At 40.2% G+C, this 25,449-nt stretch overlaps 1 protein-coding gene across 4 annotated transcripts in view; it reads right to left on the reverse strand.

The window, feature by feature from the left end:
* Positions 1–23,918, reverse strand: part of Stat4 (signal transducer and activator of transcription 4) — a 122,338-nt gene extending 98,420 nt beyond the window's left edge. The window contains exons 1-3 of one of the 4 annotated variants that reach the window (XM_069995681.1): positions 23,843–23,918; positions 17,775–17,868; positions 490–618 (exon numbers count right to left, since the gene is read on the reverse strand). In XM_069995681.1, the coding sequence (XP_069851782.1) occupies positions 490–617 (128 nt within the window). In that variant the 5' untranslated portion in view covers position 618; positions 17,775–17,868; positions 23,843–23,918. Of the gene's footprint in view, positions 1–489; positions 619–4,212; positions 4,496–5,576; positions 5,682–17,774; positions 17,869–23,842 lie in introns of those variants that run through there. The other 3 variants (XM_069995682.1, XM_069995679.1, XM_069995680.1) reach the window with 3 other exon arrangements.
* Between the last annotated feature and the right edge of the window lie 1,531 nt (positions 23,919–25,449).

The raw sequence follows: 25,449 nt of genomic DNA on the forward strand, positions 1-25,449 counted from the left end.
TTCCTTTCTTTCTTTCTTTCTTTCTTTCTTTCTTTCTTCCTTCCTTCCTTCCTTCCTTCCTTCCTTCCTTCCTTCCTTCCTTCCTTTCTTTCTTTCTTTCTTTCTTTCTTTCTTTCTTTCTTTCTTTCTTTCTCTCTGTCCTTTCTCCTTCCTTCCTTCCTTCCTTCCTTCCTTCCTTCCTTCCTTCCTTCCTTCCTTCCTTCCTTCTTTCCTTTCTTTTTCTTTCTTCTCCAGACTAGCACTCTACAACTTGAGCAACAGCTCCACTTCCCACTTTTTCAGTAGTTTATTGGAGATGAGAGTCTCATGGACTTTCCTGCCCAGGCTAGCTCAGTTCTCCTCTATTAAGAAGGCCTTTTAAAACCTTGAAGAATTCTTTACCTGAAAATAATTTATCTAATGAGTCAAATGCAGATCATATCATAAACCCATAAGGACAGAGCATAAAGCATTTGCATATTAACTTCTAGGAAAAATAGTCAATCCTACCAGTCTTGATTTTCAATCCACTGGGCCAGCAGATGTCGTATTTCCATAGGAAAATTGTCATCATAGAATTGATCTACTTGCTCCAAAAATTTAATTTCTAACTGTTGGACTTGATTCCATTGAGACATGCTATAAAAGAAGAGGTAAAATAATAATTTTTAAAATATTATTGATTGGTAGTGATTACATGTGTTTCCCTGCTAGACAACCACTTCTTGAGCCACACTACTGGCCTTTTTTCTTTACTTTATGAGTTAAGGTCTCACATTTTTGCCCCAGGCTGGCTTGAAACCATGATTCTCTCTGCCTTCAGAATAACAGAGATTATAGGCATGAACCACTTTACCCAACCTCTACTTTTGTAGACATTCAAAAAAGACAGAAAAATGCTATTTTGATCTAGCAAATCCTCTTTTTTCATAATTTATTTCTAATGAACAAGGCAGGTTTTTTCCTCTGCCCCCAAGCCTCATGTTTCCTTGCTCTAATACAACCACCTGTTCTGTTTCCCCACTCCAAGAAGCTTTCACTGTGCCCCCGAAACGTGATGTATGGTTCCCCAACTTTTTATAGTAATCTGTATTCTCAATCAGCTGCTCTCTCCTTGTCCTTTGCTGGACTATTAGACTCTAAGTGACTTGCAGATGAATATATGCATAACATTGACTATAGCAACCAAGACTCCCCAAAAGCCTCTATTTCATGAAAATGCTCAAACTATTTTTTCTTTATTTCAGATTTGTCTGGCTTCTAGATTCAGCTGAAAGCTTCTAAATTCTGGTATGATTCCGTGTTAGCCTCTTGAAGAATTTCATACATTTATTTTCATGGGTTCTAGTTATATCAGTTCAAAATCTAAACCAGTAAATATATTTACCTCTATGGTAGATCAACTGTAACTAGGCAAAGTTTTTTAAGTCTACTATAATTTGACTGATGCCTATCTGTATAGTATTTTGTAGCATCTTTAAGTAACCCTCAAGTAACCCTCAAGAGGAAAAAGCCACACTTGACACATATTTGACATATTGTCATAAAACAAAAAGTACATGTTTTCCCCCACATAACCCTGCTCCAGCCAGGTACAGAAGCTGTGAACTTGTTCTTGAACTCTAGAAAACCTACACCATGTTGTCACCTAAAATTACCATACTTAACTTTCTTCTAGTGTAGAATTTTTAGTTTTGTCAGAAATACTAGGCCAGAGAAATAAACTTTTCGATTATTAATCACCACAATATTTCAACATATAGTAAAGAAAGGCTAAGGTTTACTTATGCTTCTACAACAACCATGACAGTAAGTTTCATATATGCATTCTTTGGGTTTCATAATGAACCATTTTTGAGCATCTTTTGCTTGAGCTCTCAGTAAGTCATCGAAAGTCATAGAAAGAAAACTGTTGCTGGCAGTTTTTTTTTAAGAGAAAGCAAGTAGAGGGGAAACAACCAACGTTATTTGCATATTACTTTAAATTTATGAAACCTTTGCACACTCCAGTGCTAGGCATCATGTTGGCAACTCAACAAATATTACTAAACGAAGAGAGATTGGCATTCTTGATGTTATGGATAGATTGTAAATATTCAGTTTTAAAAATTAAAAACAAAATCCTGAGGACCAATGACATCTGCCCAAGACATACAGTTCCTAGGACAGACCTGAGGTCTCCCTCTGTGGAACTTTCCAGATTCTGGCTGTATGTTACATTACACATAAAACAGAATGTCTGTTTTCAGGCTAGTGTCATCATTGGCCTGCTGCAGCTCTACCAGTTTATTCTAGATAATGTCAGCAGAGAACAGGAGCCAAAAATTGCATTACAGTTTTAACTCTACTGCTGTGAAGTCCTGGCTATGATTTGGATGACAAATCTGTTTTCTAAGGAAGAGTTAATCTATCCTAAAGCACTCTGAAAATCTGAAGTTCCTTTTCAAAGAGCTGAAGTCAGAGCTGAGAGGGGGAAAAATAAAGTGTAAATAGACTTAAGACATTCTTGTCTATTGAAACCTAGAGAAATAGCTTTGGTTAGGCCTCCCGCAGGCTGGTGTGTTCTCTTTAGCGGAGGGTGAATTCTTAGTGTCAAGACAACTACATCTTAACTTCTGAAAACTGGGTGCCTGTCTGTTTCAGGGGTGGGGAGCATTTGGGTCTCCCTTCTGAAGGCTAGCAGTATAACTTTGGCTCTCAGACCCTTGGCCTCTCAGATCCTGGCAAAGAAGATGGCTTGCCCTAAGTTCGCTCTTATCAAAAACCACAATCACCCCTTAGCAGCAGGCTTTTTTTTTTTTGAAGCTCTTATAAACCAAACTCATGTCAGACTCCGTCAGCTCTAGCGCTGGCTAAGAAAATGAAGAGGGGGCTCCTTTTAGCCCTGGGGACTTCTCTCTGGCTGCAGCCACAACCCCTAACCCCCTGGGCTCAGCCTCCCTGGATTCCTGGCTGTGAGTGGGAGACCTGCCCCATCTGTGAATCGCCTCATAGATCCTTCTTTTTGCTCTTTTCTTTCTTTTCTTTCTTTATTTTCTCTTTATTTCCTTTCCTTCTTTCTTCCTTCCTTTCTTCCTTCCTTTCTTTCTCTTTCTTTCTTTCTTTCTTTCTTTCTTTCTTTCTTTCTTTCTTTCTTTCTTTCTTTCTTTCTTTCTTTCTTTCTTTCTTTCTTTCTTTCTTTCTTTCTTTCTTTCTTTCTTTCTTTCTCCCCTACTCGTTCAAATGCAAAAAAAAGAAAGAAAGGAGAAAAACTCCAGTGCAAAGTAAAGCCCCTGCAGGAGCAGATCCTCCTGAGTAGAGGATGAGTCTGCCCGCATTGCTTACCTGGCTCTCAGCCCGGGTCCCTGCAGCACAGCCCTCAAGTCCAAACTCCCTTCAGAGTCCCCAGGACACCGTCACTGATGCCATGTCAGAAGCGGATTTGCATTTCTCCACCCACTTGAGGCTTTCCTGTGCGTCAGTATCTGAGTCTTGGGACTTTACTTGGGTCGGTTCCCACCCACTCTCTATTCTAGAAATTCTTAATTCTATTAAGTGAAGTAAGCCAGGCCCAAAGAAACATAGGTCCCATGGTTTCCCTTATTTGCAATAACTAATATATGTCTGAGACAAGCAGAAAAGGTCAGATAAGTTGATGTTAGGTGAAATGAACCCCAAGATAAGTATTCAAATGGTTTTTTTCTTTCATGGGATTGTTTCTAACATATTTATAAGATGATTTCTTTGTTGCTTTGTATGTCCCTCCCCCACGGTATAACCCCTGCTTTCACTGTATTTGATGTTGGTATAATGTGTGGAGGGGAAGGGGAAAAACAAATCGTTTAAATAGGGATACAGGTGGACCCATTGCAACAATGAGATGTACAAGTCATTATTTTGAAAAATTAACTTTACAGCTTTGGTGGGGGGGGTGGGGAGTGGGGGGTGGAGAGGTGGGAGGGGACAGGAGATGGGAAGAGGAAACAAAGGAGAAGGCAACAATGCTTGATAAGAACTGTACTCATTATCTTGCCCATGTAATTGTAACCCCTCTATACGGTATTTTCACATTTTTTTTTTAAGGAAAAAAAGCTGAGCCAAGCTGAAGGCCCTTTGCAGCCCCATCCCCCACCCCCGCTTGGACCCTCAAGAGCACTAAGGCTGTCAGCAGAAATTTGAGGGCCAGGGATGTACACTCCTTTTTTCCATTTTCAATGGGTTCCTGACACAACTCAGGATCTTCTGCAAACTTACCTAGAGCTTATTCCCTTGGCTCCCTGTGTTCCTCGTTTCAGACTCCACACATCCTGGTAAGGCAGCCCCTGGGATGGAAGCTGTGGATAGCCACAGTCACTAGCTCTAAACTCATAAACCTCCAAACTCATAGACACAGCAACCTCATAGACTTGTCTGTGTTTCAACTCTAGCAGGGTCTGCTCACTTGGAGGACAGCCTCACCCAGAAGATTGGGCCAACTCCTGTGCAGGTCATTAATGTCTGCCCTCATGGGCCAGCATCCTCCTACACTAAGGAGCTCTGTACCTGATGGAGATGGGGGAGGGGTGGGGTAGATTCTTAGCCCTTTGTGACAGGGACATTATTCTAGAACCTTGGAGCTGGAGGAAGCCTTGGTCCCATCAGCTTCTATATCCTGTTTCATAGCTGGAGACACTGAGGGCCAGAGACATGGCCAAAGTTCCATCAGTGGTCTTTTCAACCCATCTATTTAGAGTTATGTTAATTCCTTGGAATGAAATGAGAGTTCTATAAATAATGGGTAACCTAAAGATAAGCCCATGGGAAGCAGAGCAGAAGCATGGCTCATTATGATCACACACACCTAGAACTATATGCTCAGGAAAAGGCCTCCTCCCTACTCTCTCTGTCTAGCTGTCACTCAGATGTGCCCTCCGAGTTCTCCTCCTGGCCGGGTGACATGGTTATCATGCACTTCATTTCCACCTCTCCTCCCACTAACAAAGCCAAACAATTCTTCTGTCAATTTTGTATCGTTCTAAGTATACTTAGCCCAGTTGTCACCTCCGGCCAAATCACAAATGTCTAGGTAACTTGCTCTATCCACACATGAAGAAAGTACCTAATTCTGGTTATTCCATCATAACCTGAAATCTTTCCTTCAGGCCTACAGCCTATCCTGTCCCTATCCTTGTTACTCAAACTTCAGTTCAGCTCGGTCCCAACCTATTGGAAGAAACTTTGGTTTCCTATAAGAAGCCCATGTAACCCAGTCCATGCTCCTCTGCTGTCCAGACCAACCTGTTATAGTTCATTTTTCCCTCTTTCCTTCACCTGGAGTGTTCTCTCCCAACTTGTCCACTTATTAAAATCCTGTCTCTGGTGAAGCCTTTCCTGCAACCCAGAGCAATTTCCCCCCCGACTCTCCATTGCTACCACACTTCTTGCCCAAGCAGCACTGTCCAAGAAAAATAAAATGCAAAGACACACATCGAATTTAAAATTGCTCAATAACCTCATTGCATCGGGAAAAGGAATAGGTGAAATTAACTTTAGTACTACAAAGACCCAATGTATACATGAATGTTAACATTTCAGCATAAAGATGTAAAAAAAAATACTTTGCATTTTTTATTTCATACTCAATTGCTGCGGTCCGGTGGGTATCCTGTCACACTTAGAACCATCTCTGTTCAGGCCAGCTACATTTCAAGTACTGAAAAACCACATTAAGCTGGTGGCTGTCACACTGGACAGCACAGGTATAGTCCACTCATTTGACATTTTTCACTTCCTGGAAGTGTGAAGTCACACTGGTTTGGAATGCCCTTGTCACAGTAATGTGTAACAGTTGAGAGCCTGCTGTGGGAGCTGAAGGATCTTCCCTTTCTCCTGTGAGGATCTCACCTTAGGATGCCTCCAGCTGTTCTCAAACTGTCTTAAGATACTGCATACATAATAATCAAACGATTATTAATAACTCCCCTAAATTCTTGCATATTATTATTCTTTATGAATTTTCAGTTTACTGCATAAAAAATTAAGTCTCTGGCTGGATTCACACCTATAATCCTCACTACTCAAGAGACTGACATGTAGAAGGCCACTGTTCATGTAGAAAGAAAAGCTTGCATGAGGGCTGGCAATGTGGCTTACTGGTAGAGTGCTTGCCTAGCATGCATGAAGCCCTGGGTTTGAATCCTCAGAAACACGTAAATAGAAAAAGCTGGAAGTGGTGCTGTGTCTCTAGTGGTAGAGTGCTCGCCTTGAGCAAAAGAAGCTCAGGGACAGTGCCCAGGCCCTGAGTTCAAGTCCCAGGACTGGCAAAAAAAAAGATTGCATGACTTCATCTCCAAAAAGTATTCATTCATTTAAAATTCCAATGATAGCTGGGTACTGGTGGCTCACGCCTGTAATCCTAGCCACTCAGGAGGCTGAGATCTGAGGATTGTACTTCAAAACCAGCCTGGGCAGGAAAGTCTGTGAGACTCTTATCTCCAACAAACCACTCAGAAAACTGGAAGTGGCACAGTGGCTCAAGTGGTAGAGTGCTAGTCTTGAGTTGAAATGCTGAGGGACCGAGTTCAGACCCAGAGTTCAAGCCCCATACAACAACAACAAAAAAAGAATTCCAGTTATATGCCCATTATGTGTTAAATAATATTTTATGAAAAACAAGTATGTCTTCCAACATAAAAATATTACTGAGAATGATGTCGATTTTTTTTGCTGATACTTGGAATTCAACCCAGAGCCTTACAAATGGTATGTGTTTACTAATTGAGTCTCATCCCAAGCCCTGATTTATGTTTTTGAAATCGTGTAATAAATCTGTCTTGAGAGAAGACAGCTGGATCCTACTATCTGCTTCTTCATTTCATCTGTTTTAAAATGACATTTTAGAAAACATCTATGTAGTTGGAAAAGGAGAGTGTATTATAATGATCTTTTGAGACAAAACGGTGTTTCTATGATGCCAAACTCAGTCTGTTGTAATTTCTGAAGGGCTAGGTGCAGTATGGGGTCTGGAACCTTATCAACAGACTTCATATGTATGGTTACATTAAAATTCATTGGAGTGTCTTGTGTTATGAATGGAAATTACACCCACACATGATTTGGTGGCATATTGGTCATTTGGAAAATATTGGTCCACTGAATGATGCAGGTTTTCCAAATGCCAAAATTTCATCTTACAATAGCAGAAAGACATGGTGGGTAAAACATCACTGATTTCATCAGAAAAGCATGCTATGTACTGGGACATGGTCAAGACCATGAATACAAAGCCTTCCTGAATTTTGCCTGGAAAGGTTTCATTTATTATTAGCAACAGGCCATGAAGTGAAAGGCTCACAATGGCAACTCGCACAACAGTGAGTATTGCTCCTGCAGATAACTATTATACCTCCATATGTGTACTTCCTATTTCATCACATATGGTTCAGAATATATATCCTTGAGAACTGAGACTCAGAAAAACGATTCATTCTTACCATCTCACCGGAATGTTCTTCAGTTAAACTGGCATTTAAAATCTCCATAGAAGTGTGTGATGAGGGGAAAAATCCAATAACCAGCTATAGCACTTGGCTTTACCCCCTTACTTCATGTGGAGGCAACAACAGTTTTAGTCCAAGTCGCTTGGCTTCTCTGGTGCAAATATCAGCATAGTGGAAAAAGGCAAAACTGCATTTTGAGGCCCTGAGTTCAAATCCCAGTACTGACAGAAGGAAAGGCCAAGTTACCTCAATATTATAAAAAAAAAGCATTTGCAGACAACAGAGACCTTCTGCTATCTTTGACATATGCTAACACTGAAAACCATTTACTTGGAGCTGTATTGTCATGAGAAAATCTGCTCAAATGAATACTTTTTCCTTGGTTGAAGAATTAAGTGTTATGGTCAGGTGCTGGTAGCTCATGCCTATAATCCTAGCTACTCAGGAGGCTGAGATCTGAGATTTCTGGTTCAAGGCCAGCTCAGGCAGGAAAGTCCATGAGACTCTTATCTCCAATTAACCACCAGAAAACTGGAAGTGGCACTGTGGCTCAAGTGGTAGAGCACTAGCTTTGAGCTAAAGAGTTGAGGGACAATGCCCAGGCCCAGAGTTCAAGCCCCATGACCAAATAAATGAATAAATAAATAAATAGAATTAAGTGTTAAAATGAATTCCCTATATTTCCCCCAATTTTACAGCCTCCCAAATTCCTTTCTTCCTTCTAAACCAAGACCCCTACGATCATAAACCCTATACCTAAATTTTTGTGGTTTCATTCTTAGAGGGAAATTCTAGCTTATAGGCTTGCAGGAAACTAGATTTTTCATTCTTGTGAGTCACTTTCTCATAGTGCAAGGTAGATAGGTTACCTGAATTCACTGAGCCTTGACTTCTCTGTCTGTAAAAAATGGGGGTGTTCACGGTAAAACCCCTGTTTTCACTGGATTTGATGGAGGTATTCTGCACCTTGTATTACATTTTTATAATTTGGGGAGGGGAAGGATATTGGGGAACGCTTAAATGAGGATGCAGGCTGACCCACTGTGACAATGAGATGTACAGGACACTATGTTGAAAATGGGGAGGAGTTGGGGAGGTGGGGAGGGAAATGATGGTAGGGAGAAAACAAAGGAGGAGGTAACAATGCTCGCTACGAAATGTACTCATTACCTTACTCATGTAACTGCAACCCCTCTGTACACATTTTTACTATATATATATATATATATATATATATATATATATATATATATATGAAAATGGGGGTGTTATATCCCACATTGGTTCAAAGATCTAATGTTAAGTAATGAGCTAAGGGGGAAAACTCTGTTACTATTGGAAACAGTAATACTGAAGCTGAGAGGAACTTTGGAGGTCACAAGACTCTTTCTCTCCCCCTAATTGTACATATCGGCCAATGGCAATGGAGAGAAGGCAGGTCCTGAAAGGTCGGCAGGTTCACACTGACAAATAACAATGGTGTCCATGTCTGTTCTCCTGACTGTGCTGTAAACTATGCTGGGCAGAGCTGCTTATAATAGCAGGACAGAGAAGAATAAAGGTGGCTGTCGCTTTTGTGGTCAGTAAGAGAACTAAGCCAGCTCTACCTTCTCTCCATTCTTATACAAACCATACGAACATTGTTGTGCTTTCCTTTTGTGATAGAACCTTGCTTTTCCCCCATGCTGCTGCTGCTGCTGCTTTTATATTTCCTGGAGAAAGCACCATGGCATTGGACTTGGATACTGGCCAGACAGAATATGTACATACATAAAGACACATTGTATTTCCCAGTAGTATGTGCCAAGTAATTAGAAAGTGGTATACTAAAGACAGTTTGGTGTGGGTCTCACCAGGAAATCTGTGTACTGTTAGCTCAAGTTTCACCAGACTAGAATGGAGTCTTGTACAAATGGTGTATGTAGCGTGTTTGTTGGTCTACCTCCTAGTAACTGTGCTCCCTCTACTGACACCTCTGAAGTATTGCAATACACATATCACCATTCTTTCCAACAATAACAATCACTTACAGGGCTCTAACTCCATGCCAGACATGATGCTGAGAACATCATACACATTGTCTACCTAATCCTCATACTGCTCTATTATTAATATGCTCTAACATATTTGGCAACATTTGTTTATACTTCTACCTTAAGGATCTGATTCTGCTCAGCCACAAATTACAAGAGACAAAGCTGGGCTGTGTGATACATGCCTGTAATTTCAGCTACTCAAGAGGCAGAAGTAGGAGGATCATGGTGTAAGAACAGCCAGGCAAAAATTAATGAGTACATTCTATGTGAAAAAAGACATTTGAAAGTCCAAAGGGAGGGGCTGGGAAGGTGGCTCAGTGGTAGAGTGCTTGCCTTGCATGCATGAGGCCCTGGGTTTGATTTCTCAGCACCACATAAAGCAGAAAAAGCTGGAAGTGGCGCTGTGGCTCAAGTGGTAGAGTGCTAGCCTGGAGCTGAAGAGCTGAGGGACAGCACCCAGGCCCTCAGTTCAGGCCAATGACTGGCAAAAAAAAAAAAAAAAGAAAGAAAGAAAGAAAGAAAGAAAGAAAAAGTCCAAAGGGACTGAGGTGTGGCCTAAGTGATAGAAAACTTGTTAGCAATCTGGTAGCTCTGAGTTATATACATATTGCAAGAAAGAAAAAGAAGAGAGAAACAAATAGAAAGGAATGAGTAGTATAGAATATTTGAATTATAGGCTTTTCCCCCAGAAATCTATTTGGACGGTTCATTTTCTCTTAACTGCCTTATATTTCACGTATTTCTTCACATACTGGTCTATCCTGGCACTGAATTTGGGGTCAGCCACTAAATGCTATTTTTTTCATGTTTCAATGCCCACCCCAATGACTGGAATATAGCAGTCCTTCAAAGAATGTGTGCAGACGAATGGAAGAGGCCTGGTCCTCCCCGGGGAAGGCTTTGCTGCTGCTGTTGTTGTTGTTAGTACTGGATTTTTAACTCAGTGCTTTGTTCTCACTAGACAGACATTCTACCACTTGAACAACACCCTAAACCTTTTTTACTTTTTGATAATTTTTCTAGGATCTCACTTTTTCCCAGGCTTGCCTGAAACAACAGTGATCCTCCTACCTATTCCTTCCACTTAACTGGTGTTACAAGAGTAAACCACCATACCCAGCTTATTGGTTGACATGAAACTTAGTTAACTTTTTGCCCACGATGGCCTTTAACCACCATGCTCCTAAATCTCCACCTCCTGAAGAACTTGGGTTACAAACATTAACAGACTTCCCCTCCTCTCCCCCCATCCCCACCAAATCCAGAAAGGCTTTCTAGTGACTTGCTTAGTTCAGGTTTTTCATTCCCACCCATGCTCTCACTATCATTGGTAATATCTCATATCAAGTCTGGTGCATACCTCCTTTAATGCCCTAGGCTTCATGAATGACCAATATTGCTTTTGTTCTAGAGATACTAAATGAAAAAGGGGAGCATTTTTAATGTGGTATATCTTTTCATTTATTTATGTCCTCTTTGAGATATTTTTCCTGAATGTCCAATTCCTACACATAGTTTGCTAAGAATTGTATCAAATTACTACTTTTTGTTGATTATAAATGACATAATTTAAAAAATTAAATGGTAGTTCCTCATTGCAATCAGCTTTTGTGTATTGACATGGTAATTTGTGAGCTCACTAAATTTCTACTAGTTCCATGAGTTTTCTTGAAGGTCTTTGAAATTAAGTATGCAGTAATGGGCTGGGAATGTGTCTTAGTAGTAGAGTGCATAAATGAAGCCCTGGGTTCAATTCCTCAGTGCCACATAAACAGAAAAAAACAGATGTGGCACTGTGGCTCAAGTGGTAGAGTGCTCGCCCTGAGCAAAAGAAACTCAGGGACAGCACCCAGGCCCAGGACTGGGAAAAAAAAGTTCATAGTCATATTACTAGTAAATAAAGATTTTTATTTCTCCCTTTTCAACTCCCTTTTCAATCTTTTTATTTTTCTTGTCTTATTGCATTAGCTAGATTTTTTTCCATGCAATGTTAGATAGGACTGAGGAGAGTGTTCACTTTGGTTTTGCTTTTGGTCTTAGCAGGAAAGCATTAACTCATCATCATCAAGTACAATGTTGGCTGTAAGCTTTTTAAATCTGATGTACATAGGGGTTATAGTAACATAAGTAAGGTAGTGAGTACATTTCTTGTCAAACTTGTTACCCCTTCCTATTTTTCTCCCACTTTCCCTCCCCCATATTCTCCCCACCCCCTAAGTTATACAGATCATTTCCAACATATTGTCTTGTGAGCATCATTGCATTGGTTCCCCTTTGTCCTTTGTCTTACCATTTTGTTGTTCCCCCTCCCTTCCCTAATTTGGTTTTTAAATGTTAAACTACTCTTGCATTTCTAGACTAAATCTGATTTAGTTATGATTTATTAACCTTTTTACATATTGGCAGATTTAGTTTGTTATTATGTTAAAAGGAGCTTTTCTTCTACTTGATGATATTAATCTGTAGTTTTCTTTTTATGATGTCTAAGGTTTTGTTATTGGGGTAATGTTGGTCTCAAAATGAGTTGGGAAATATCTTCTGGAAGAAATTGAGTGCAATTAGCATTGCTTCCTTAACTGAAAGAATTCAAGAGTGAAGCCATTTCTACCCAGAGTTTTTTTAGTGGATAATTTTTAAGCTGCAAATATTTTTATTAGAAATCTCTCTATATGGGTTACTTAATTTTCCTTGAGTGTACTTTGCTAATTTTTTAAGGAACTTACTCATTTTATTAAGGATGTTATTACAGGCACAAAATTATTCATATTTCCTTTACGCTTTAAAATATCTACAAGAACTGTAATAATGTTACTACTCTCAGCCCTGTAATTATGTCTTTCTTTCTGGACAATCTGGCTAGAAGTTTATCAATTTTATTGATCTTCTCAAAGAATAAGCTTTCGGGTGCATTGATTCTCTGTCTTGTATTTCATTGATTTCTTCTCCTATCTTTCTTTCTTCTGTTTACTTTATTTCAATTTGCTTAAGGAGGAAACATAAGTCATTGTCTGGAACTTTATTCTTTTCCTTTCCCAACTTAAGCATGTCTATATTTTCCTTACTAAAACTGTGTCTTACACATTCTGTTATCTTGAATTTTAGTTTCCACTCATGCTATCCAAAATATTTTCTAACTGCTTTCCTGATTTTGTGATAAGAAACTAACAAGTACTCAGTTGAACCTCCATGCTAGGCACAAATGCTACAGAAGTTAAGAATGACTAGGATGGGGTACAGTGGGAGACAGACAGGAGGTAAGCTTAGCCACAGCCACAATGCACTGCCTTCAGGCTGCGGAAGGGAAGGACGGTACTGAGTCTGCATGACGGCAGCCAGACACTGCTGCAGGACTTAGATTGGCGTATTTCAAGATACCAAGAAAATGTACCTGAATCCAGATGCCACAGGAGCTTCATTATAAGCCAGGCAAGTTGATACCAGGCTAGTTGTTACTTTGTTCACTGAGCAAAAATGACTGGTTGGAGGGAAATGTGAACCTGGATACAAGATTGCCTGTCATTGGAGGAAGGAGTAAACTTTCTAATGCTAAGGAGTCTGTGGGAAATGAGAGGTAGTGGAGGCAGCTTCACTGTCTTCCTTCTGAACGTGTGCGGTATAAGTTCATCTGCAACTCTCACGTGGATTCTTCAGGGCTGGTGTCAACTTTGGTGAGAGGTACATCTGCCCTGAGATGTGTGTTCCTCTGCTGAACTATGTGGAAAAGGGGAGGGGCAGGGTAAACTCTGGCTTTATGGTTACAGAGAGTGAAGGAGGCGAACTGAGAAGATGCTGTAAGGGGCTCAGATGAGGGTGTTCATAGAGTGACTCCAAAGCTCAGCACCACCAGCAGCGGTCTGAATAATAACAAAACCATTCAATCATGAGTGCCCTAAAATCAAGCCCTGTGAACTCAAAAACCTCAAAGGCAGATATGAGGAGATTCTCCTAACAGCCAGCTGACAACCGAGGCCTTTAAGAAAATTTTGCCTCAATTTCAATTGGTAAATTAAAAATACACATAGACATTAATTAATGCACATCTGCCCGTGTAGATGCTGACAATTTACCTTCTCTATACCAAAGGAACATTTCCCAGCCCTAACCACTTCCACACTAGTATCTCAAGGGGCTCTTCCCAAAAAGTGACTGGGGAGCAAAGCAAAGACAGAGAACAATCAAGAGAAATATTATTTGGTCTAGTGAGACGGGTGACATCATGGAGGACGTGAGCTGAATTAGCACTTGGCCACTCTGATCATTCCTCATTAGGACCTTCTTAAAAGAATATGCTGCACATGATGGGATCATCCCAGCTACTCAGGATGTGGAGACAAGAGGACTCAAGTCCAAGGGACCAGATTTCAAACAAGCCAGACGTGATAATGTGCATGCCTGTAGTTTCAGCTACTCAAAAAGTGGATATAGGAGGATCATGGTTGGAGGCTAGCCTAGGAAAAGTTAACTTAAGATCCCATCTGAAAAAAAAAAAACAACTAAAAACCAACAGCATTAGCAAATGGTAGAGCTGCTTGCCTGCCTAGTAAGCATGAGGCCCTGTATTCAGTACCCTATGACCAAAAAGGAAAGAGAAAGAAAGAAAGAAAGAAAAAGAGAGAGAGAGAGACAGAGGGAGAGGGAGGGAGGGAGGAAGGGAGGGAGGGAGGAAGGAAGGAAGGAAGGAAGGAAGGAAGGAAGGAAGGAAGGAAGGAAGGAAGGAAGGAAGGAAACCAATACAAACTTAACTGATAAAAACTGGCACTCTACCACTTGAACCACACCTCTGGTTTCAAACCACTTGAACCACACCTCTGGTTTCAAACCACTTAACCGGTTTAAAAAGAATTGTGTTCCCCAATGGAAGAACATGTCTTCTGGCTGAAGACAGAGTTGTTGCAATGCATCTTTACAGAGGAAGGCTTTATCTGATTGTTACCAACTTGGAATTTGTTACAAGCAAAAACCATCACCATAGAAAGTAGTCCCTTAGAACTACTACCCGGACTGTGGAAAACTCATCATTAGAAGGGGGCAGCATTCTCTTTTCCATTTAGTGATAGCTCATAAAAATGACCAATGTACAGTCCAAAAGCAAACTGAGAGAAACCAAAGTACATTAAATTAAATACTCCACAGGTAGTAAACAAGATATGTTGTCTCACTGATATGAAGATAAGTCAGTGTTCAAAGTGAAGGTTGATAGCATCTCTGTCTAGAATTGTTTAATTTCACATTCAGACCATTGCCAAGAGCTATTGTTTTTCTTTTCAGTTACTACCTCCATTGATCTTTCTGTGCAAGTTTTTGGTTTTATGCTAGATCAGAGCAATGGAGACTCAGTTTACACACAATCGTGGTTTAAAATGGAAAGCGCCATTTTGAGGATTGTCAATTTTATCACATAAATTATTGGTACTGGTCACAAAGGATTTTTTTCCTTAGCCAGTTCCAAGACTAGTACTCTAGCCAAGCACTAGAGGGCACTATTTGCACATGGAAACCAATTCACCCAAGCGCCTGAAAGCAGAGGCTGCTCTTCACTTTACTTACCTATAAGTTCTTTTCACATTTAAACGAGATGGGTATTATTCTCTAGCCTTTGGTCATCTGTGTTGATGTAATAGTTCTTCCCTGAGATATCACAGGCTTTACAGAATTAATAAACTAGATCCCATCAATTATATTGGATGTCCTTTATACTGGGAAAGAAGAGGGGATGTGTATAATAATACTTGTCAAAGGATTATGGAGATGCCCTTGGATTTGTTTTATTTGTTTAACTATAATGATAGTGATGTTAGACATAACTTGGAAATAGCAGATTTGTAGTTATTTTAAATAAAATCTATATGCCTTAAGTATTTAGGTTTATAACTCCACCCAGCATGTTGTTGCCCAAAGATATCTCACATCCCATCTAAATGAAGATATTAAATACATATGATGAAGTCCCCTGGAGAGACAGGGAACTGTCTCTTCCAGGTTGCTACTTTTAAAAGACTTTCTTTAAATAATTCTAGAGCCACCACTGCCTGTTGGTGGGTTGGCTTTTCCAGAGAACGTTCTCTAATCATCTAAGTCACTTGTAAAACAAAGGCACAACCCTTCCGTGTACTTTGTTATGGCTCCAAGGGCCAGAAAAAATCAACCAAAAAAGGGCAGTAACGCTATTGAGCAAACTCTGGTAGGTATGTAAAGGATAGATTAATGGAAAGTAGGATGGCTTTCAACTAATGAGGCTTGCTTAGAGATAGCGTTCAGCCTGCAGGTTCTCTACCTGCTAGGGCAGCAAGTCCTGTCTGCCCTGCCAGAAGCAGACATCTGGTCAGCTATCACATGAGCCTCTGACATAGCTGAGGGCCCAGTGGTAACTTTATTACAAGCCCTGGTCCTCTCGCATACACTGCAGTGTCCCATCCAAAACCAGGCTAGCTTAGCGGGCATGTCCACGAAAATTATTTAACTAAAACAGAAACTGACATCATAGGGGCTGGCTGTGTTCCCTGTGTTTATATTTCTTTTTTTGTTAGCATAAAGCGTACGAAGTGAAAGATTTCATTGTGATACTTCCATGTGCGCACATAATGCACTCTGATTCCATTTACCTTTCTATCTTTCCTTCTATTCCCCTCTGTCCCCCTCACCCCAATTCTCCAATTCTCCTTTTTAAAGTTCTCTTGCATGTTCTTTAAGTGGATTGCATTATGCCATTGTGTTTCTACCTCTAATTTTCTATAGCACTGGCAGGAAATTCCACGGGATGCTGTTTAAAAATTAAAACAATGGATCACATACAGAGGTTGGCAAAGGGGAGAGATGATTAGATCATCCAGTCAACTGATTGTTCTAACAAAGGGCAGGCTCTCCAGATCAGGAACCTAACACTTCAGTCAGGCAAAGTGCCAAGTAGGAAGAGTTCCTCTGACACCATTGTCTTCTCCAGCAGTACTGACAGAGCACAGAATCTGTTTTAGTTGGCTGTACGCATGCCCTACTTAGGTCTCAAAACTTAAGCTTCCAGCACAGTGCGGCTCTTTGCTCTGGAGATAACCAATGGAGTAAATGCTCTGGTAGAAGGCAATTACCTCTTGTAAATGAAGCCTGAAGTAAACTCAAGGTCAGGTGAGAATACTTTCAAGAGACAAGGAGAATATAGACTCTAAGTCCTGCCTGGAGTCTGTCACCGTTGCTGTGTACTGTATTGTGTAAACTTTGACTCAGAAAGGGCTATTGTCTTAGCTTTATTTGCTCACCTGGTTGAATGTATTCAACATCACAGCTGAAACATTTGGTTTCTTGCCCCTAAACGTCAGTCTTTGTGGTAGCTGAAAGGTTTTCCTTGTTCATCAGCATGTGTTCTTACTACATTCTTATTATGGCTAATTTAAATTCTCCGTGTGGGGGTAGGGAAAGCAGAACTCTCTGCAATGGCTGTCACATAGCCTCACTTTGGACTCTGTTGGCAAGAACATAAACACCTCAATTCTGTAACACTTCTTTTTTTGTTTTTATTGTTGTCGTCAGTTGTGGGGCTTGAACTTAGGGCCTGGGCATTGTGTCCCTGAGCTTTTCTGCTCAAGGCTAGTACACTTTGAGCCACAGCTCCACTTCCAGTTTTCTGATGGTGAATTGGCCATAAGAGTCTCATGGGGGAAAAACAAAGGAGGAGGTAACAATGCTCGATAGGGAATGTACTCATTACCTTATTCATGCAACTGTAACCCCCTGTACTGTATTTTTACAATAAAAAATATTTTTAAAAACTTTTTTAAAAAAAGAGTCTCATGGACTTTCCTGCCTGGGCTGGCTTTGAACCTTGGTCCTCAGATCTAAGTCTGTTGAGTAGCTAGGATGACAGGTGGGGCATGGGTTCCCAGTCACTTCATAGTGAGTTTTGCTTTGGACTCCTAGTGGGGCCTATCAGTAATGATCTATCAGTGCACTCACATTCTGGACTTTTTCTTTGGAATTGTGAGAGGTAGGGACCACGTAGGCAGTGGCATTGTGCCTGTCTAGGGAGGTGTTACTTAGCAATGACAGCATATGGCTGTGGATCTAGTCATATGAAAACCCTTGTACTCCTGGACTTCTCAGTTAACCTAGCAAATAAATTCCTCCCCCCCCCCCCCCGCACTTAAGCTACTTGAAATTGAATTTTGGTCACAAACAGCTAAGCTAAAGCCTGCGGAACTTTGTGTAAAATAGCACTAAAGTATGGACAGAGAGCTAGAAAGAGAGCAAGAGGCTGACGGTGGACTGTTTACAAAGGAGCCATAGTTAAATGCATTACAGAAGGATGACTTACTTCCCAGAGTGCTTGCCGAAGGGCTTGAAGTTTTCGCAGGGCTACATGTGTTAGTCTTTAACATTTCGTGGAGGCCGGAGGAAGTGCCAGCACACTGGGGAAAGAGCCAACACAAAATGGTTGGGAAATACAAGGGAAAAAGACTAAACACCAAAAGAAAATATCAAGACCCATAAACTTAGCTTTTATAGCCGGAGTAAAAACTGTCACAGTGAATCAGTAATATGAATTAAATAAGGTATTGGCCCAAGAACAACTTAATATTTGAATCCATTGGCAAATGATATGTATTATTGTGTCTGAGGATTAGAACTGGGGCCATAAGTACCTGGAAGAACAAGGCACTTAGACCAACCCAATAAACTATGCAAGGCTGTGTCTTAAGATAGAAATAAGGGCACGAGAGAGACAGAGCTGGAGCTGGCTAAGAAGCAGGCATCTAAAATTAAGGAACTTGGGGCTAGGAATGTGACTTAATGGTGGAGTGCATGCATGAAGCCCTGGGTTCCATTCCTCAGTTCCCCATAAACAGAAAAAGCTGGAAGTGGTGCTGTGGCTCAAGGGGTAGAGTGCTAGCCTTGAGCAAAAGAAGCTCAGGGACAGTGCCCAGACCCTGAGTTCAAGCCCCAGGACTGGCAAAAAAATAAAATAAATAATAAATAAAAATGATAAAATAAATAAAGGAAATTAAAGATAATCCAAGATAGTAAAGCATTTCAGCCTCTTAAAAAAATGAATTTCTAAGGGTGGAATTGTGATCATTATTTGGTTCCTTTGATACAAAAGGCTTTTATCAGATGACTGCTCTTAGAAGTACCACTTCATTCCTCATTCATTCCTTCATTCCTCAGTGCTTCAGTTCTTTACCTAATAAGTCTTATACGACCTACTAGGAATAAAGAAAGTAACAGTGATAGGCAGTTGATTAGATATCTCCCTACTGATAACAGTGATCGTAGAAAGCTTTTTTGGGGGGTAGTGGTATGGGGGTTTGAAGGCTTTAAGCCTGTAAAGCGTGTGTTCTACCACTTGAGTGATGCCCCCAGGCCTGGAAAGCATCTCAGCTATGACATCATCACAACTAATTTTTCAGTAACATTTCCCTAAAGAACAGCAGTGTAACTAGAATTCTGATTGCATCTTTTCCACTACTTTGAAGACTTGGAAATAAGCTAAGAAGAAAATTAAGAGAAAATGTAATCTCTTCAATTAACCCCCTTTCATCATAATTTGGCTGCATTTGTTTTTTTTCTTCTCTGACTTTAAAGCACTATTCCAGCCCAGCCTAAGCATCCTACATTTCTGTAAGTACTGTTTTACTTTCTGCTTTACAGAATTTTGATGTGCTATTGCTATCTAGTACTCTGCTCTTATCAAAAAAAGTGCCATATTTTATCTGCAACTTCTTAATATTTGTCATGATCAGAAACAAAACATACATAAAGAGAAAAGACTGTCTTCATCTTTTCAGGGTCCACATCTATTTTTACTTTTCCAGTACACCAGCAAAATGTTATTTCTGAATCCATATTTCTACATCACTCTCACTTTCCATTATTACATGTTCTTTTGCAAAACAACTAATTAAACTTCATTTGAAGATCTCTGGCAAGCTTCTGTATCATCACCGCGCTTTTGCTTCTTTCAGGAGCTTAATGAAAAGCATTCAAGTTGAATATACTTTAAGCAGTTACTAAAACACTTTCTTACAGCTGTATACAGGTGGCGGTTTGTTTATCCATCTCTTCAGTTCATTATGTGTTGTCAATGTTCAATGACCCCCATAATACATTAAAACCAGGTAAGATACCCGTAGGCACAAGATACACTCCCTGCCTTTAGATTTGAGCCTAGTTGCTGGAAAGAGACAAATCATAGTATTATACATTCGTATCTCAACAAGTGTAATTTATTATTCATCTTAGGTAATTTGAACAAATCAAAGAAGACTGAAAATGAACCATAAGGGACTGTTAGGATTATTTTAAAAGACTTGATGGGTGTCGCTGTCTCACAGCTATAATTCCAGCTACTCAAGAAGCTGAAATGTGAGCTAGGGTTCAAAACCAGCCTGGGAAGGGGAAACAAAGGAGGAGGCTATGATGCTTGATAAGAAATGTACTCATTATCTTGCCCATGTAATTGTAAGCCCTCTGTGCAGTATTTTCACAATTAAAAAAAAAAAACAGCCTGGGCAGGAAAGTCTGTGAGACTCATTTCCAATTAATTAAGTAAATAAATTAAAAATGGAGCTGTGGCTCAAATACTAGAGTGCCATCCTTGAGCAACAACATTTACTCCCTGAATTCAAGTCCTAGTACTGCACAAAAACAAACAAGTAAATAAAATTAAACGACATTAGAAGTGAAAGGAAAAACCAGGCACAATGTCTTTGTACGTGTTCCCTCCTTTGATAGTGCTTGGGATTGAATACGGGGACTTGAACATGCTTAGGCAAGTATCTAGCACTTGATCTATGCTCCTAGACATTTTTTCTCTAGTTTATTTTTCAGAAAAGGTTTGCTCAAGATGTATTGTATTCATAAACTGCTTTGCTAAGTGGAAACTCCTTTGAACAACTACTTCAAGATAATAAATATTTTTTAAAGAGAAAAAAAAGACAGTCTCTCACTTTTGCCTAGAGCTGACCTTGAATTTCAATTCTTCTACTTCTTGTCTCCCAAATAGCTGGGATCACAGGCATGTGCCATCCTACCCAGCTATACAATGGAATTTGATATGAATTCAAATTTTTTACTGTAACTATCAAATTCATATCATACATGCATTTGATTTCAGCAAAATAATGCAACTATATAAAGTTAATATTCAGAACTCAAACTTTATATTCTCATGTCATTAGCCTTCAGTAGTTGTACAAAGGAATTTCCATCCAACGTTTCAGTTTTTGAGTGCAATGCTATTATCTCCTACAAGATTTCTACTGCTTTCTAAATATTTCATCTCTCAAGCACTAAGTTGAAACAGTGAGAGTTCCCCCCCACACCCCAAATCTGGAAAGAAATGTACTTCACAGTAAATAATTCCCCGTTTCTCTAAAACTCCAAATACCAACTCCTAATACTGTTAGCATTGGCACTTTTTATTTTTATTTTTGTCTACACTTCTTTCCAAAGTAAATAACAATAGCAACAAAAAGCAAAATTAAGTCTAGTCTGCTTGAAGTATAATCCAGATTTGTTCTTGGTTTCCCAGCCAAAGTGGGAACAGAGGTTAGCTGGTTACAAGCTCTTCACAGTGTGGAAGAATGAGGCAGTGGAGAGCTTTGAAATGAAAGCCATACGTTTTGGTAGAAAGCCGCTCCAACTGGCACATGATTACTGACTAGGCATCCTGCTTCTAATACGATTTGGACAAACACAGGAAAGCCTGCAAGTGTGGATGGAGAATTGCTTCACTTCCAGGAAGAAAAAGAGCAGCCTCTGATGGCATCTTTCTGGACATCACCCAAACTGGTGCTTTGAGGGAATTCTCAGTTTTATGGCCACACAGGAAATCCTTTTCTTTCCCAGGAACGCTCTCTAGAGGGAGAGGCTTTGTACAGAATTTTCCTGAATGGAATGAATGTCAGCACATTCCCAGCTAGATCATGTATTCTAGTCTTATCAAATGAAACTGACCTCCCTGACCCAGGATGCTCTCTGGTTCATCACAGTGATTAATTTCAAGTGAGCAGTAAAGCTGTTTCTAGATGAATTGCACAGTCTGCTCCAGATGGCAAATACTATATGTACCTCTGGATTCTTCTCACCCTTGGGAGGGTTAATAGGCTAGCTTACAAGAATGAGGATTTAAAACTAGTTGGCTTGGAACCAACTCTGCATCCTACAAAATGCAAGGCCCAAACTAGCCTTTCTCTGTTCATTTGGCAGCTCTCCATTTCTTCCATCTGATACCATCAAGAGGGAGTCACCATCAAAATGAACATGCTTACCAAGGCATTCAAAATTTTATGGTAGTTTTTCCTGCCAATGGAAACAACCAAGATTTCTAGAAGTCTTAGAATAGATGTTCAGTAGGCTGAAGTCATGCTTGGCCACTGGAGATTTCCAAGGTAATCTCCCTGATCTATGCTACTGAGCTTCTCCCAGTGAATCAAAATTTTACTCTATTTGTCATCACTATAATAGGGAAAGAAATGTACAAAATAAAAACTGGACAGAAATTGCTCTTTGTGTATGTGTGTATACATGCGTGTGTGTGCATGTGTGTGGGTATTTTTACACCATAAGTAGTTTTTTACATGAACACTGACTTTTTCCCCCTAACTCTTTGTTGGAGGCTTTAGGTGACTCAGGAAAAATACCTTTTCCCTTGTTTCTTATTTTATTTTATTTTCCGAGACAGGGTCTTGCTATGATGCCAAGGCTGGCCTTGGATTATTGAGATCAAACCATCCTCCTGCCTCATCATCCTGAGTGAAGTTGGGAATGCAGATGGACACCATTTGTACCAAAGCTGCTTACGTTGATTATTATTGTTATTATTATTTGTTCTCTTGGGGTTATTTTTACTTATATTAAAGTATATTTGGTACATTTCTTTTTTTGGACAACGTCCTTTTGAGGAATGTTTTTAAGATTCAAAGTGAAAAGAATGGAAATTATTGTTCTGTGCACCTGTTCAGGGATACAAATACTACTTTTCTCCAGAACTGCCAAGCACAGGAGGACCTCCTTGGGAAGAAAAATTTGTTTAGAGTTCCAAAGAATGGACTGTGTGTGGTGGTGAATATGGATGAAGACAAGATACAGTAAATTCAGGAACTGATTTTGGAGGCTGAGGAGGTAGACTCATAAACAAGCTACCCTACTCACACCGCAGTCTCTTGCTGATGAACTTATTGCTTTCTCATTGCCTGAATTCCACAGATTCAATCATAATGCTATGTATTCACTGTGTAACATGAGAGGAATAAAAGGAAAATTTTCTGGGATGTTGGGAGAGTATTATTGATTACTTAGGTGAAGAAGAAGGGACTTTGGACCACAGACAGACGAAAATGTCATATGAAAAGCAGACAAGACAACTTTGGTCAGAACGGCAATGTAGATTCATACTTTCAGCACCCTTTGCTATCTCTCCCAAAGCTTGAAGTGATTCTTCAGAAGTGATGAGCGTCTCTGTGAGAATTAGGGCTGCCCAAACCAGAATAAGCTGAACTGCTAAGAGGATGGAGAGAGATGGTGCTGGAGAGCTTTGCTGAAGCATGAGTGCTAAGCCTGCTGTTGAGTTTACTAGAAGAGTAGTTATTTACAGCTTACCAAAAGAATCCAGCAGGTCAATATTATTCATGTGATGCATAAGGAAACCAAGAATCGAATAGCATCAGTTCATTTGCCACAGTCACCAAGCTAAAAATTGGTAGAGCTGGAATTTAAACCCTTAACGTTTCCATTACTTAAATTTCAAAAAAGTGAGGAGGAAGAGGAATTCTATATTTGGAAGTGAAAATATAAAAAAGTTAAGTAGTTGAAGATAATATATAGTTGGGTCATTTCAATACTCAAATGATTTGAAGTGGTCATCATCCCTATATAAAGGTATATTGCAAATATTACGTGCCTATAGTTTAGTTTCTTTTAAACATATTAGCAATGGAATACTTCCTTTGCAAAATTTAGTGAGGATATCCGTTATGTAAAATAAATGAAAAGAGATTTACTGAGATCACTGTGGAGGCTCAGAAGAGAGTAACAGCGTCTTCTCTGTCATTTTTTTTTTTTTTTTTGTCTGTCGTGGGGCTTGAACTCTGGGCCTGGGCGTTGTCCCTTAGCTCTTCAGCTCAAGGCGAGCGCTCTACCACTTGAGCTACAGTGCCACTTCCGGTTTTCTGGTGGTTTTATTGGAGATAGGAGTCTCACGGTCTCTCCTGCCCGGGCTGGCTTTGAACCGCGATCCTCAGATCTCAGCCTCCTGAGTAGCTAGGATTACAGGCGTGAGCCACCAGCGCCCGGCTCTGTCATTTTTTTTAAAGCTCAGGAAATCCATGTCTCTAATGTATGGCTGCAAATAAGTTTTAGAATCCTCAACATTTTTCTACATACCACTTAAGTGAGTGAGCCCAGGAAGCAAACAAATGCCATGCAGGGTGACAGAAGTGTTTCCTTGCCCAGATGGAGTACTGTGGCTGGGAAGGCCCTAGCTACCTGGAAGACCACCTCTCCATGTGGTCATGGATGCTTCTATGACATAAAAGGGGGCAGAATCAAGCACAGACTCAGTTTAATGCTTGTTGTAAAGGCAGGCACCTCCTTAGAGAAGCCTGGCTTCGGTTTTCACAGGCCAGAGGCAGACACAAATAGCAAAGTTGAGTCTTATTTTGGATGGGTGAAGTCTCTGATTCGCCCCAACAGATGATAAAGCCTTCATTGATTTTGGAGTTTCTTTAAAAAAAAAAAAGATGGATTGAATCCTAAGGGATCTGCATCTGTTCAAACTGATCTGTGTTATTGCTCACACTGGCATCCCAGTTATGGACATGGGTGGAGTTGGCATGGCAAATTGTGGTTATCGCTGATCTGGTTTTCCCAGAACTAAGGGATCCTGAGAACACCAAATTTTCAGTACTAAATGCAAGAAAATACCAGCAAATCCAGGATAAATCATCACCTTATTATGACCCAACACCCCACAAATTTTAGAGTGTAAACTGTTCGATATAACACTTAGGGATGGATGCTCTCTTGGAGGTTCACAGAGCATATATGTCTGCCTTTTGTGTATATTTAAATGTATTCTTTTTTTTTTGTCAGTTGTGGGGCCTGAACTCTAGACCTGGGCACTGTTCCTTAGCTCTTCAGCTCAAGGCTAGTGCTCTACCACTTGAGCCACAACACCACTTCTGGCTTTTTCTGCTTATGTGGTGCTGAGGAATCAAACCCAGGGCCTCATGCATGCAAGGCAAGCACTCTACCACTGAGCCACCTTCCCAGCCATAAATATATTCTTTAATAACCTAGTTAAGGTATTTATGTTCTTCCACAAATTCAACAAATATACTAGTTGCCTTGAGGCAGGAAAAAGCAAACAAACAAACAAGTTTACTGCTTTTGTTGATGGTTAGTTTTGTGTATCCATGTGGCCAGATATAGTGCCCAGAAATTTAATCAAATATTACTCTAAATATTTCTTTTTTGGGGGGGTTCTGGTCGTGGGGCCTGAACTCTGGGCCTGGGCACTGTCCCTCATCATTTCAGCTCAAGGCTAGCGCTCTACCACTTGAGCCACAGCGCCACTTCCAGCTTTTTTTCTTTTTGCTTATGTGGTGCTAGGAATCAAATCCAGGGCCTCAGGCATGCAAGGCAAGCGCTCTACCACTGAGCCACCTTCCCAGCCCCTTTAAATATTTCTGTTAAGGTTATTTTTATGAAATAAGCATTCAAGTCAGTAGATTTTTGACTAAACTAACTCTCCATAATATAGGTGAGCTTCATCCAATCAGTTGAAGGCCTAAATAGAAGGGAAAAAAAATCTGCTCTTGTCCCATGAAGCATATTGGTAAGAGCACACAGGCAGTGTGCTTTGAGACTTCACCTGTATCTCTTCCTGGGTGCCTGGCCTGACAGCCTACTCTGAAAAGTTTTAGACATGTACTTGTCCAATCACATGAGCAAATTCTTTAAAATTGTCTATTCATCTTATCTACATATGC

The sequence above is a fragment of the Dipodomys merriami genome, unplaced genomic scaffold, assembly GCF_024711535.1.
Source record: "Dipodomys merriami isolate MVZ:Mamm:240054 unplaced genomic scaffold, mDipMer1.0.p SCAF_49, whole genome shotgun sequence".
Lineage (NCBI taxonomy): Eukaryota > Metazoa > Chordata > Mammalia > Rodentia > Heteromyidae > Dipodomys > Dipodomys merriami.